Genomic DNA, 15,491 nt, shown 5'->3' on the forward strand with positions numbered 1-15,491 from the left:
GGCTGGTCTGAACATCACCCCTGAGCATACGCAGTGTTGGGCGATGTCTGTGGGATACAGACGGGTACTGACTAATGGCGCAGACAGAAAGTTCACACCAAAACATCGATGGTGTAGTAGCTTATCCAGTACATCATTCTTCAGAATTCACAGCTTATTTCCCGTAAAAAGAAGACCTACTAGCTAACCACTGTGTGCAAATTTTAACCAAAATCTGACATAGAAGTAGCATGGACTCTTTTGAAAATGGAAAAGTGCCCATAAAAAACAACAAATGTGACCCTGACCTTGTGCAGATTTCAGGTGATGACCCACTGGGTGTAAGTTTGAGTAAATTCTGACAAATACTGTAGGATGAGTAACAATTCTTATGAACTGCAGACAGATGGACAGCAGGACAACTCATCAAGGCATAAGCTGATTGGTGCCTTGACCAGATGAGCTAAAAATGAAATTGCATTTTTCTTTACTTCGTGGTAATTGCCTAGCAACTTTTAAAGCTCTGAACTTGGAGCAACATGTAATGAAAGGATATGTCTTTTACACAAATACTCGCCCAAACCTACTAATTAAAGCCTTCAATAGAGCCTAAATGTGCTTAAATACAGAACTGTATAAAAAAAATGTCAAAATACTTCTGACTACAGTGACTTCAAGAGCTAAACTGGTAAAACCGCAGTATGAATTAAACCTAATGCCAGAAATCATTGAAAAATATTCATAAGTCAGTGTAGCTGATCATTGGCTAATAGTCAGTCCTGCTTTTTTCCACATTTACAATCTTAAACCCAACAGACTGAAACACTGAGACAAAAATACCCCCACCCCTTCTACCCCACAATAAAGCAGCTCTCTCACTATTAGAGTATAATATCACAGGATCTAATTAGAATACTGTGTGTCTCCTTGTGCTTTGTTTACTGTCATGTGAGTCATTAATGTTCAGTTTGTACTCGGTTGATGATGCTCTTTGTTTTATTTTTAGTTTGTGCTGCGCACTGCGGACAATTAAGTTCCCAATAATATAATTTATTAAAGGCATACAAAACAAAGCTATAATAAAAATGCAACGATTGCAAGGTTTCGATTAACACGGTCCTAACAGGGTTCCCAGTGGTGAAGCGATGCCCTGCTAGAGTCGGCAGGAGCACACGAGCTGAACCATCTGCACTGAGCTGCAAATGTGGTAAACCTGCACATGGACTTAGTGGGTGGAAAAAAAAAATCAATTTTGATAAATCCTCCTTAGTCACTACAAAATTACAAGACAAATCTGTTGAACAACATAATTATATATCATATGACAGTTGGGAGTCTGATCTCCTGTCTTACACGTACCATACCTTTGTACCTGAGCCTACACTGCCATCTGCTGCTTTATGATTTAAAATCACGCCAGAGGCCCTGCAGAGTGGGTGGGGTGATAGGTCATGTGTTGCATTCAAGTTCTATTGTAAAAACCTAACCTTCAAATTATTTATATATTAAATCCTTAAAGGACTAGCACCTCCTTTATTTACTACATTCGTATTTTGGAAAAACAACTTGGAGAGATTAAAAATATCAGGAATGAGATTGTTTTCAAATGAAGAAAATATCCTTTAGCCAGCTTCCCAGTTCTGGAGCATCCTTCCCTTGTCTCATTGCCCGATGACCTCCCCTGTACCCTTAATCTAGAGGTTTTACACATCAGGATATATCAGCAAAGATGTGGTTTGATGGTCATTAGAACAGGTTCAGGGTCTTTTTTAGGGTAGCCCTGAAAGTAAGCTGTACACACAGATCACCCTCCCTGAGTTCTGATGTATACCCAATCATATTGGCCTGGAATGAGGCCTAAAGTGTAACAAAAACCACTCAGATCAGAAAAGAGAAACAAGGATTACTGCTAGTAGATGTCCGAGGGTAAAAGAGGTTTTGTATGCTCCTCAAAGGGAATGAGTGGTTTCATTTACTTCAGTTTAAAATACAAATTTGTTTATCAAATGGCAAGAAATAACAGCTGTGCTTACCTGCAGAGTCACCCCTAAAGACCCATTTTAAGCCAAGAAAAACCCTGCAATGTAAATGTTCCTCCTTTGCTTTTACTATTTTTGCATTAAAAATAATGCTTGTACAATATTCTTGTTCAACAGTATCTACTATTTGCTGTTTGTATCATAAATGTGTTTTTCTTTGCTCTGTTCTCTTAAGCTTTTTATCCTTGTTTCGCTTGGTTTCTCCAGTAATGGCTCTAAATGTTGTTCTTTTAAGTTTTATTGCTTTTAATGGCTGATTTAACATCTGGAACATTCAAAGTAATGTTGATAAATGATGTGAGTTGTCTCGGGAAAAAAGAACAAACAAATAAACTAATGCTTGTAAGTTTTGCATTTAAAGCTTTCATTAGGAAATAATTATTCAATATTGTAATAAATTGCATTTGGCGCTTTGCATATCAGGGGTGTAACCTCTTGTTGTGGTGAGGTTTTATTTCTTTGTTTTTATTCAACTCTTTACTTTTAATGGAATAAGGCACAGTTATTGAAAAAATAGAGGGCAGTCAAGTGAAGTAAACATACCGATTCAGTGTCATTTGCCGCAGTGTAACACCATGACATGAATTTACTAGATCAATATCGATGATCAAGCGTGGCGCACCTGCAAAACACTTGTAAGCTTATGCTTGCTTCTCTCAGTCTGCCACTCTTACCAAATATGGGATACAAAAACATGGCTGGAAACACAAACTGAAACCATGATTCCTAAAACTGTTGGGATACTGCATAAAATTTCAGTGTTAAAAAGGAATGGAATGATTTGAAAATCATTTGCAATAAAACAGAGGAAGAAATATCATGTGCTTAAAGTTAGAAAATGCACAATTTTAAGAAAAAAATAAGGTCATTTTGAATTTGATGGCAGCAACATGTTACAAAAAAGTTTCGCTTCTTATACCAACAGTCGACAGGAATGCTTCCATTCTTCTCTGATATCAGATTCTAGCTGCTCTGCGGTCCTGGGTTTTCTTTGTGGAGTTTTTCATTTCACAGTGCACCAAATGTATTCAGTTGGTGAAAGCTCTGGCCTGCAGGCAGCAGCTGCTCGCTTCTATTCTGAAGCCATGCTGTTGTAATAGATGCAGTATGGGGTTTAACATTGTCTTGCTGAAATATACAAGGCGTTCTCCGAACACGTTGTCTGGATGCAGCAGAACTGACGGTAAGCTCCCAGATGTTTAAGCTGCCAGTTGCATCAGCACTACTGCATGCCCACACGATCAGACATGCGAGCTTTTGAGTTAAGTGCTGATAACAGGCCGGGTCGTCCCTCCCCTTTTTAGTCTGGAGGATGTGACGTCTGTGTTTTCCAAAACAAATTTAAAAATTTGACCCATCTGACCACAGGACAGTTTTCCACTTTGCCTCAGCCCATTTTAAATGAGCTTTGGCCCAGAGAAGATGGATCACGTTTGGCTTCTTTTTTCCATGTTAAAGCTTTCACTTCCGTTTGTGGATGGCACGGTAAACTGTGTTCACAGACGATGATTTCCCGAGCCCGTGCAGTAATTTCCATGCCAGAATTATTCCTGTTTGTAATCCAGTGCTGCCTGAGGGGCCAAAAATCACAAGGACAGAGATTTCTCCAGATTCTCTGAATATTTTGATGATGATATGTAGGCCTAATATAAGTGATGAGATTAAATCTTCACATTGAGAAACATTATTCTAAATTGTTAGAATTTGTAGACACAGGTTTTTGAAGATTGATGAACCTCTGCTCATCTTTACTCCTGAGAAATTCTCTAAGATGCTGCTTTCACACCCAATCATGTTACTGACTTGTTGCCAGTGAACATAACTGGTTGTAAAATGTTCCCCCTGTAGTTACATTTCCAGCCTTTCATTTCTCCCTTTCCCAACTTTTTCAAGATGTGTTGCTGCTATTAAATTATTTTAAAAATTGAATATTTGTCATGAAATACTAAAATGTCTCACTTTAAACATTTGATATGTTTTCTATGTTCTGCTGTGAAATCATTCTGATTTGACTTCTTGGGAATTGGAACTGTAGTTTCCTGATATTCCTCAATTAGAAAAGCACTGACTGGACTCTCACTATACCACCAACAATAAGCAATGACATACTGTGTTTTCTTACCTTAAATTAGGGGGTTTTTTGTTATTAGTTTAGTAGGATTCAGATCCGAACCCAGTCTGTCAGTTTATGAGATCTGGGCCTATGTTTGAATGCTGTAGGTGAAGATACTCATATTTAGTCAACAATAACAACAACAATATTAATATTAATGAGAATAATAATAATAATAGGGGGGTTGTATTCAGTCTCTGGAGAATTTCAACCCATCTGCTGCTCACTTTTTCAAACAGCACTTGAATGCAGCTGCTCTAATCTGGTCTAATCTGGGCAGCAGCATCACCAGATGAGCAATAACATCTGTGGATACCAGCTTTCCCGTTCAAGTGAAATTAACGCGTTGCTGTCATTTTCTGGAAGAAAATGTCGATAACAACTTGCCAGAAGGTTACTCTTATATCATGCTCTGTTCTCTGTGTTTCTCTCTTTCTGCCCAGGATGCTTTTGCCCAGAGCGAAACAGGAGATGGGGCAGCCTGAGGGTAAGACGGCTTATCAGATCATCATCCATCCCCATCCTGCTCCATCTCCAGTGTTTTTTGTGTCAGTGCTGCTGTTGTTAATGCCAGCTGTTACTCAGTGCAGACCATGCCAGGCACAGAGGCCCTATCCTTCATAGTCCACACAAGTTAGCTGAAATCTTACACTGTACAGCGAGTTTAAAAAAAAAACTGCATTCACCATATTTTGAAGAACAAATAATTTGGTTGTTAAAACGCATTTGAATCAGTTTGACCATTTATCTAAATCTGAAACAAGTGATGTGTTTTTGTACGTTTCCCATCATGTTAAGCATGAGCGGCTGTGTTTACAGACACAGGTGTGCATTGACTCCAACAGACAGCGCCTTTTCAAAACTTCTCATTGAAGCAGTTAAAAAACATTCACAAGAAACACAGTATGTGACTTATTTGTTAATTGACTTTAGCCTGATATCAGTTTCACACAGTCACGAGCAAACACCCAGAGGTGCTGTCAAAACGGATCAGTCATCACAGCAGGGGCATCTTATCAGATATAAACTGGTAGTGATTTCACACTAGACCATAAACAACTGGAATTTTCAAATCTAATAAGAGGAAAATTGGTGACCTTATACGAAATGTGAACATACTACAGTCAAAAATAGAAAGCTACTGTGGATTGCGCGTTATTCTTAGATATTATTTATATTATTATTATTTAGAGAACAAGGAATGTGGTTAGTGATTTGGTTTTAGACATTAGGGCACAGTTTGCTTTGCTTTTCTTACACATTTTCACAGCCTAATAACTACAACTTGCTTTAGGTTCACTGACTGTCTTCAGCTAAAAGCAGCAATGGGTGGTTACAAAATTTACCCAAACAGTAACAAATGCTGGCCAACAAACAACCCAAGGAGACTAAATATTTCAAAATGTTCCCAGGCAGATATTGACATGGCAGTTTTCCAGACTACTCTCTGTGCTGTGTTTCGCCTAACTGCTGTAACTGAGCCAATTTATGCCTGCTAGCAACCACTGACTGTATAAAACAGTACAGTCTGTGCTAGCACACGAATATAAAGCTGCAAACTTTCCACACAGTTTCTTACCTTATTAATCCAAACAGAGACCCTCTCTCTTCTTTACAGCCACATTTAAATGTGCCCAGTGTTAGGGGACGCAAACATTTAGCTGTTAGCTAGTTTTTTCAGTGTGTTGTGGCCAGTTTTCACCTCTGACAGGTGAGACCAGAGCATGCTAACATCCTCATTTTCTTGGAACCAGATGTGCGCGCGCGCGTGTGTGCGTGTGTGTGTACCTTCTCACTTTGCAATTTTTTTCCGCAGGCCGATTTTAACGAGCGTCCCAGTCACATCTTCCACTTGTAGTGCTAGTTAACTCCCAGATGGGAGCAGCAGCGAGCTTGATTTGACATAAATGCTGAAACATGCTGAGCATAAGCATCAGCAGGTCTGTGTTCCTGCACAGAGGAGTGTCAACATTCTCGAAACAGGCTTCTGAAAAAGCAATAACTATAAATAAAAACAAATCCAAATGTAGGCATTTCATTTTACCCAGGGCTTTCCTGACTGCTTTGACCTTCCAAGTGTTCCCAACTGGGCTGGACCATCCAGTGGGCATCATAGGAATGTGTCCATGGGTCCATGCACAGTTAGGGGCCAATCTAAGAGGCATTAGACATTATCATTATAAAACACTGAAATGTTCTGGCTGCTTTATCTGATTACTAAAGAAAAATAGAACGAAGCCTAACTATGAAAAAAGACACATTTTATGGATAAATGTTATCAAATTAATCCAGAGAATGATAGCATTTAAACAATCGTTAAGCAAAATCTAATTAAAGATACTAAAAGTTTAATGGCTGAGGATACATTCCACGTGATATGTTTTCGGGGGAAAATTGCTTTATTGATTCTTATTAATTGAATGAAAGACTATTTTTGCAGTTGGACCTGGGTTCTACCCTCCCGCCATGCACAAGCTATCAGTGCCAGAAGACCCAGAACAGTGGGACGTGGACCCTTCGTTTTCAATGACACACAGTTTGGAGGCAATGGCAAAGGTAAAAGGCATCAGACGAGGCAAAAAGTACAACCTGATGACTCAAGTGATACCCTTATATGGCTTTGGGATCCTTCTTTACATCCTTTACATTATACATAAGGTAATTTTAATTTCTAGAGCTTCTATATACTATTTGTTATTAACTTCATGCAGAGCTATAGTATGGTAAATGTAACTGTATACTCAATCTAATTATAATCATGTTTATGTTCACAGCTGACATGTAGGGGGAAGGCTAATAAACCAGGGAAGAACTCTGCAGTAACCGTGGGAACCAGGAAGAACACAATCAGTAAGAGAACTACGAGAAATGTAAAATCATTTTCTTCTCGTGTAACTTCGAACACTTTTTTCTGATACCTTTAACAAGCTGACACTAATCCAATTTACCACACCAAAGGTAAAAAAGATGCTATGGTGAAAGGAATTTAAGCTATAGGCCATTTTAAGATTGAGGGGGGCACGTTTTTTGACGTGTCCAAGTGTGCATTGTGTTTAGTGCATTATATTTTAACATCAAAACAATGTTGTCCCGTGTAAATTGTGTAGTCACTGCTAATGAGCTTGCCAGGCTGCAGGAGAGACTTCTCCAAACTGAAGAGATGATGGAGAGGATTGTGTCCAGGAGGAACAATAGTTCTGGGAGGTGAGACTTATTTATTCATTTATTTTTTATCTGCTTGTGTTTTACTTCCATTAGCACCACAACAACAAAGAAAATGTGATGAATTAACTAAGTAAAGACAAATAAAGAAGAAGTAGTCATAAAATACGTTTGTATGTATTTGTTTTAAAGAGCGATATACACAGGCAGGGTTACTTTACTTCACTCTGTGCTGCTCTCTAGTGGTAGACGAAGGAGGAGTAAAACCACAACGTCGAAAAAGGAGGAGAAATTACTCAGGCAGCTGAGACAGATCACACAGCTTATTCAAGAGAGCCGATTGGAGGGAGCCTCCCCAGAGATGGAGGCCGAGGAGGTCCCATACGGTGCAGACTGGGAAGGTGCATCTGAAATGTCGAACTGCTCCCATTTTTTTGCACAATTTGCATTTGCTCAAGTTGTTACAGCCGTGAAATGAAGTGCATTTTAAATTTGAGATCAAATCGAATCTCTATCAAATCCTCACAATAAAAATCTGATGAAGTCTCTTTGAACACCAATGCAGGTTACCCAGAGGAGACCTACCCAGAGTATGATGAACCCTGCCTCAGACGTGGGTTTAAGACGGTTAAACTAGAGGAACCCCCCACACAGCCCACCGCTGAGGCCCTAGCAGAGAGGATGGAGCAAGAGGAGGAAGAGGTTATGGCAAGGAAACTTTCCATAGTGCGAGAGGAAGAGGAAGAGGAAGAAGATGAGGAGGAGGAGGACATAGAAGCACAAGATGAAGAGGATGAAGAGGAAGAGGAAGAAGAGGAGGGAATAGAAGAAGCTATGGGAGTAGAGGAAGACATAGATGAGGAAGAGGATGATGAGGAGGAGGCAGAGAAAAGGCAGTTGCTCCGTCCTCCATCATCCCAGCCGGGTCCTGAAAGAACGACAACAAGAATTGGTTTGGAGGCGAAGAAAGAGCTGCAGTGTAACAATAGCGGGAAGAAGCAAATCAGCTTCAGCGAGCACAAGGATGTCTTCCACTACCCTAAAGAGGACACTTACGAGGATGGGGAAGAGGACAAGGAAGATCAGATGGAGGAGGAGGACGAGGACACAGAAGTGGAAGAAGAGGAGGAAGCTGATGAAGATGACCCAGTGATGGAGGCAGAGAGCCTGCAGTTCAGCTGTGATGACAGTTCAAATCCAGAGGAGGAAGCAGAGGAGGATATAGAAGGCAATATTTTAATGTCAGCAAACGTGGAGGGGGAGGGTCGAATCTATGCAGACACACCCAAGGAAGTCGGGGTGAGCGGCCTGAGGATGCGGAACAGGAGGGAGACATAAGGACTTTTCCTGCTTCTCAAATGCGTTTGAAAACAGACAGTGAACTCAGACTTGTGTTACTATTACTTCCTTATATGTTTAAACCATAAAATCCAAACTAAACAGAGGCATGCAGTTATGTTCTTAAGTGATACTTTTGTACAAATAAATGTTTCCCTTTACCACAAGCACCTCAGATGACTGCAATGCATTTTGTTTTCTATTTACATTCACATTTCCAGAACAATTACACCCCTATGAAAGATTTAAAGGGGATAATGGTACTTTTTCATTCAGAATTTCACGGTTTCTTCTTTTAAAACCTATTCAGTACATTTGCAATATGTTAAACGCTACACTCAATGAGTTAACCTGTTATAATTTTAAAAGCTGTCCACATCCACGGTGTTCACCCTCACAGCTGTTTTCACTTCTTTGCCTGATTAAACCACTTTTTAGGTCAGCGGAGATCTGTATAACAGTGCTCACCCAAATGTTCAGTCAGTCAGGTTAATTTAATCATCTGTGTGGGTGTGAAAAGCCCTTAATTTAAAGAACTGAAGGGCAAGTCTCAATTAAATCTTGATCTTGGCACCTGAAACATTTTGAAACAGTGTGAAGCTTTCTATCTAAGTGTGTGTTTAGTTTCCACTGCATGTTTCCAGAATGAGAGTGTGCTTAATGACAAACATGGAGACGCACAGATGACAATGGGTCCAAGTATCATCCTGATACTAACAGCAGTCAGGGTGTCGTTACCTAGGCTGTAGAGGTCTGTCCATCCCTCCATGGATATGCCTCCCCAGACCATCACTGACGCACCACCAAACCAGTCATGCTGAATGATGCTACAGACATGATTACAGACAGGGCCAGGTTCGAAAAGGGGCAGCCAGCTGCCGTGACCTGTTGGTGATGACGGGGAAAAGAGAGCAAAGCACACAAAGATTGAGTACATGATACAAGATTCAGTCATTTTACGATGTTTTATTTGTATTGACTGCACCTGTTTATGCATATTTGGGTCACTCTACTTTTCAGTTCCATCAGTAAAAATGCTAAATTTGGGGATTTTTTCTTAAAACAACTTTGTTAACATAAACTTCAAAAGACAATGTAGCAGGAAATCTCAGCAAGTATTTGGGGTTTTTAAATGTTTTTACTAATGTGTTTGATGATTTACAACGAAATATTTGGTGTGTACTCAGAGGTTTTCTGGTTAGAGTATCTAATCCAGGTTGATTAGAATAAAAGTTGGTCCAATAAAGCAAGATCATTAGAAGAAACTCAACATCATTTATTGATATACACAATTCAATTATGGTATTTGCCAATTAGACTCTGATGAGCAGTGCGACTTAAGGTATGCCGAAGACAACAAAATGGTAAATGGCCTGCATTTGTATAGCGCTTTTCTAGTCCCTAAGGACCCCAAAGCGCTTCACACTACATTCAGTCATTCACCCATTCACACACACATTCACACACTGGCGATAGCAAGCTACATTGCAGCCACAGCTGCCCTGGGGCGCACTGACAGAGGCGAGGCTGCCGGACACTGGCGCTACCGGGCCCTCTGACCACCACCAGTAGGCAAACACGGGGTTAGTATCTTGCCCAAGGATATTTGGCATGCAGCCAGGAGGCAGCCTGGGATCGAACCGCTGACCTTCAGGTTAGTGGCTGACCTGCTCTGCCACCTGAGCTACAGCCACCCCCACAACACAGCTACAGCCACAACAAGCAGAAAGATGATTGGACGACAACGTTTTAGGGTACGGGAAGGTGGAAGTGATGTAATGAATAGCAGTCAGACACCTGAGGAAGCAGACAGATGAGTGAATGCAGATATTCCTTCTTGAACTTACACCTGAGCTTTATCACACACCTGGATTTGTAACCAGAAAAGTAAAGTATTGTAACAGTGTTTATTTCTTTGTGTAATAAAGACACATGACCATGTTCTATGATCGCTGTACTAACTTCTGAAACATCTGGATTCTTGAGGAAACAGAAATCATATTTTGGAGTATTTTTATGTAGTTTTATTTCTTTTTTCCATGAACAAAGGACTGTGTACCACCAAAGTAAATTGTACACCATTTACTGTACATTACAATGACAGCACTAAAAACAAAGTGACAGAACCTCTGGCTCTTGGACACATGTATGAAAAGCAGACTTTACAGCAAGAGTATCAACAGTTTTAAAATAGAAATTTGAAATAGTTAGAACACAGTTGAGTACAAGAATAGCACATTTGATAAAGATTTGCTCAGAACCCACAGTAACAATAGTGGAGATTATTCGTCACCTCCATTCAGCATTTTTTTTTTAATGGTCGTAAAATACAAAATACCGTCATATATTTGAGAAAGGATACTGCCCCATAAGGAGCAAGAGGAATAATAGTTTGAGTAAAAATATGAACAGCAATAAACTACGTGATGTAGAAACTTACTGCCAGTCAGATGAGGAATGTATCATACTCCATCTCAGTGAAGCACAGAGCTAATTTAATACATAAAGCAAAAGATGGAAGATGCATCGAAGCTATGGTAGTTTCACATTGTACGAGTATGTCTGTTGGCAGTAAGTCAATTTCTGTTCGGTACATTTTCCAAGCAGAGATCAGAAGATACCAGCACAACCTTAGTGTCACGGCTGGGCAGCTGGTGTGTTTAAGGTATGGACCGAAAAAGCGGACGTGAGAGAACTGAACTAAAGTTAAACAAAAGGCGAGCTTTCATTTGGGCTGACACAAGAATCAAAGGCGAGAGGACTACATAAACATAAATAAAGAAAAAACTTAACTCAACAGCTAAGACTATAACTTTGACTAAGACTGACATGGGGGAAGATAGGCAGACGACCTGACAACGAACAGTAAGAGACAAAAGACTTAAATGTGCACATGAGGTGATGAGGGGAAGTGAAGACACGTGAGGAAACAGGTGACTAGAATGAACATAATGATGCCACAGGAAAATGTAAACCTAAATACAACGGCATGGAAACGAGACTTTCAAAATAAACAGAAAACATGACGAGACGCAGACATGACAACATGAAGGACTAAAACAAAGGTGCCAAAACACAAGGGGAATCTACTAAACAATGAACAATAACAGCAACCTAGCATAATAGAAATTAACTAGATAAGCTTAACTAGAACATAAAAACAGTGAAACTAAAAACACTGAGCCAGGACCGTGACACTTAGGCCTGAGTACCTCAGATATCTGCTATATATCTGTTGCCTGATTTACAGTATTATGTAAATAAATAGCCATCTATTTAGTGCAACATGTTCTGGACCCTAAATATAATTTTAAGTTAAAATCTTAAGATGCACACTTATTATTATCTTCTGAATGTTGTGCAACCTCAGGCATTGTTTTTCAGTCGAAATGAACTTTCATTAAAGAAAAAACAATTCTAAGTAGCTACAGAGAAATCCTCTCGGTGTATGTGAGGAAAGCAAAAAACGCAAAGACCAATTCAAGCTCAGCTCCTTTTACGGCCAAGGTGTAACACTGGAATTAGTCTTCAAAGGCACAATAAAGTATGTACAGCTATAGCTCATCCACCACAGACTTCAAAGTAAAGTGCACCATCATCCTACACATTCACGTATATGACACTGTGACACAATATTGTATATGATACACAGCACTGTGTAACATGCCTTTCCCCTTTTCATACCTCTAATTTTTTTTTTTTGTTTTTACTGTGGATACAAGTGATCTTCCTATCATGACATTTAATGTGCTTGCAGTTCCGTGGAACGATTACAGCAGAATTCGTTGCAAATGACAGCAGAGAACATAAAATGTGCAGGTAATAAATATGTCAATAAAATAAATACATTGTGACATGCATGTTATTATTAATTCAGTAAGTATATAAGCAGTATCCATGCTCGAGGAAGCGTGTGACTTTGTGTTGGTAGACTACATAAACCCAGTCAACTTTTTTTTTAAACTTACTGATGTATAACGGTTAGTTATAGTTCACAGATAAAGAAATGTTAAATTACTAGAACTACTACATAAAGAAACATATTTATAATGCCAGTGCAGTACAAAATGACTATAGTTATCAAAACAAATGAATCTGATTTGGAAAGTGGATTACTCTTTGTGCTTGTTTTCTTCCACTGACAAACACCATCCTGAGGTCCCACCCCACCCCCACACACATACGTACACATAAGTTAAGTCCCATAAAGCATTTCAGGATATGTGGGACTTCCAAGGTAACGGGTGATCTCAAATCAGCGATACATAAGCAGCCCTTGTTGAGACAACAGGAGGAGTTGTTATCCACTGAACTTCAGGCTGGAGTCTATTCACAAGCTAACTTGCTGTCAAAGCTGGAGAGGGCAATAGCAAAGGCTTGCAGGGCACACATTGGGTAGTTATAGTCCATGGTGAACACATCTTCTGCCACACGGCCAAACTGCATCACAATATAGTCAGCTGCAGAGGGGAAAACAAGTGGGAAACAGATTATGTCTAAGCTGATTTGAAACATTTCCCCTTTTTACTGTTTCTTCACAAAACTCATAAGTACCTATTTCTTTATAGCAATATTAATACAGATAACTGACTAAATAAGCTGTATGATGTAAAGTATAGTGTAAAATAATCTGCCCCTCAGCAACAGTTCCACTAACTTTCTGTAGTTTCTCTTTGGCTGCTTTTTCACTCATTTTCAATCCAGTTTTTGTTCCTTTCTTTGGAACTATGAAAAAAGTCAAATATAACACAGTATGATGGGCAAAAAATTGTATTTTATGCCAGCAAGTGAAGCAGTGTGGGATCGTCTCAACAGAGAACAGAACAAAAGGCACCCAACATTCAAAGAAGAGCTTTGAGAGTTCTTCAAGAAACCTGGAAAACTATTCCTGAACACTCCTGAAAGAAATTCTAAATCTGTCTGACAAGTACCTATATGTAAAATAATACTGTCTAATTTAATAGCATCCACAGTATCAGGTTATGTGGCTGTCTCAAACAGTCATTGGGTAAAACAAGATTATATATATATATATATATATATTTTTTTTTTTAAATGAAAAAACAAGAGTAAAACAAGGGTAAAACAAGATTATAAAACAGAAACAGACCTTAGTCTTTAGCCTTTGTTAAGTATTTAGAAATGTTATGTGTGGACGAAAGCTTACGGTCATTGTCGTGAATAATTTGGAAATTCTTAACGGAAGCCTGAGTGACTCTGCCGTGGAAGTTGAGCACGTAGGACTGTGTGTCATCGTTCCACACAGGCGTCTTGTTGTGAAGTTCAATCACGCTCTCTGTGTTCTTGTTCTGCCACCTGGCCAGCAGTGACTCATGATCCTGTAATGAAGAAGAATAGAAAAGCCTTGGACATGGACACCATATGTATCGGATCGATTAAATAAGTATTAGAAGAGGCTGAACTGGTCAGAGCAGCTGCGACTACTGAGAAATTGGCCAACACATACATTTCGTGGCCGAATAGAAACTCTCTCGTGGTCCATGTTCATTCCAGGAATGATGACACTCATTTTTCGAGGCCCTTTAAATCCTAAGACATTGGTTTCCTACATTTAAAAAAGAGAATTAAAAAAGATAAACAGATCACCTCTCAATGCCCTTTCTTAAACAAATGTTATCCTAAGGTGGATTACTGAATGTTATTTCTGGATGCAGTTATATAAAACTGTACTTTTCAAAGCCTTAGCTTTAGCTAATATTTGTCGTTTTGCTCACTGCCATCGTAGGACGACCGGCTGACGTCCATGTCATTTCATTTTTGACCTATTTTTAAACCATGACCTGGCAAAATGTATCTCATTTAGTTAACCTTTATTTAACCATGACGCTCTTTTTCAAGGGAGACATGGCCACATTTCAATTTTAAACACTGCATCTGAATTTTTGCAGTGCGTTGTACTGTCATGTATGAGGTTGTTGTGGGAGGTTTTTCAGATCATATAAGTACATTTCTCATGAAAACAGATGATCAGTTACTATGCTGACAGTTAAGATATTTGCTAACTATGGCTATTTTAATTTCCTGTTTATGTAGCTACTTAGAGCTTGAATCACAGCTTGTGCTGCAAATAAAGGATGCACAGTGGTTGTCTGCTGCCAGGGCTTAGACAGGGAGGACAGAGCTGCTCCATTCACAATTCTGCTGCAACTTTTTTTCCATTTCTGCCTAATGCAGTTTTAAACAGGTTACTGGAAAAATGCATTATTTTAAATCAGTAGTATTACAGCATATTTCTAACAAAATCTAAATAATAATAATAATGCTGTATCTTTTCAGCAACGTGAAAACACAAGTATAGTCAAGTATAGTCTAGCATTTTGATGAACTCACATAGCAAATGGCTGCTAGCTCTTGACGCAAGTTGCTAGCTTCGAGGCTGGTGGTGCTCTTCATAGGGTTCAGACCGTTGTCATATACAGTGAACTTAGTTCCCATGAGGTTTGATCTGCAAACAAAACATTACACATTAAGGAATATAATGACTGTTTAAAACAAACACCGGCGGTGGGGCTCAAACTACCTGCGTAAATTAGCAGTTTTGCTATAATCTGGCATGTTTACATGTTATATTTTTCATAATACTTATGCCCACTAACATGCGCTATCCCTGCTAAATATATAAAAAACAAATAACTAGAAATAACAGGTATCCAGGTTTAATTACATAATGAAAACAGATCGCATGGTTTGACGCTTGAGTTTTGAAATATGACCTGAGCTCCTTTTCAACAATTGTCACTGGTGTAAAACTTGTGTTTTTGTGCTCTCCCTGGAGTATAACTCCCTTTATCATCTCATTTAGTTTTAACTGAAACCACACCTTACAAAATGAATTATGT

General features: G+C 39.2%; 2 protein-coding genes across 4 annotated transcripts in view; one reads left to right on the forward strand and one right to left on the reverse strand.

Annotated features, from left to right (window-relative positions):
• The first annotated feature begins 4,384 nt into the window (after positions 1 to 4,384).
• ric3a (RIC3 acetylcholine receptor chaperone a) lies at positions 4,385 to 8,798 on the forward strand. Its single transcript, XM_042220568.1, has 6 exons — positions 4,385 to 4,618; positions 6,572 to 6,789; positions 6,906 to 6,981; positions 7,239 to 7,335; positions 7,537 to 7,694; positions 7,859 to 8,798. The coding sequence occupies exons 1-6, from the start codon at positions 4,501 to 4,503 to the stop codon at positions 8,629 to 8,631; spliced, it is 1,440 nt and encodes a 479-aa protein (XP_042076502.1). The 5' UTR covers positions 4,385 to 4,500; the 3' UTR covers positions 8,632 to 8,798.
• Positions 8,799 to 10,669: 1,871 nt separating this feature from the next.
• Positions 10,670 to 15,491, reverse strand: part of tub (TUB bipartite transcription factor) — a 73,206-nt gene continuing 68,384 nt past the window's right edge. For all 3 annotated transcript variants that reach the window (XM_005936513.3, XM_005936514.3, XM_005936515.3), the window contains exons 9-12: positions 14,983 to 15,097; positions 14,099 to 14,197; positions 13,799 to 13,970; positions 10,670 to 13,091 (exon numbers count right to left, since the gene is read on the reverse strand). In XM_005936513.3, coding sequence (XP_005936575.1) covers positions 12,958 to 13,091; positions 13,799 to 13,970; positions 14,099 to 14,197; positions 14,983 to 15,097 — 520 coding nt within the window. In that variant the 3' untranslated portion in view covers positions 10,670 to 12,957. The remainder of the gene's footprint in view (positions 13,092 to 13,798; positions 13,971 to 14,098; positions 14,198 to 14,982; positions 15,098 to 15,491) is intronic.

Source organism: Haplochromis burtoni, unplaced genomic scaffold (assembly GCF_018398535.1).
Source record: "Haplochromis burtoni strain Fernald_Lab_line unplaced genomic scaffold, NCSU_Asbu1 Contig_50, whole genome shotgun sequence".
Classification (NCBI taxonomy): domain Eukaryota; kingdom Metazoa; phylum Chordata; class Actinopteri; order Cichliformes; family Cichlidae; genus Haplochromis; species Haplochromis burtoni.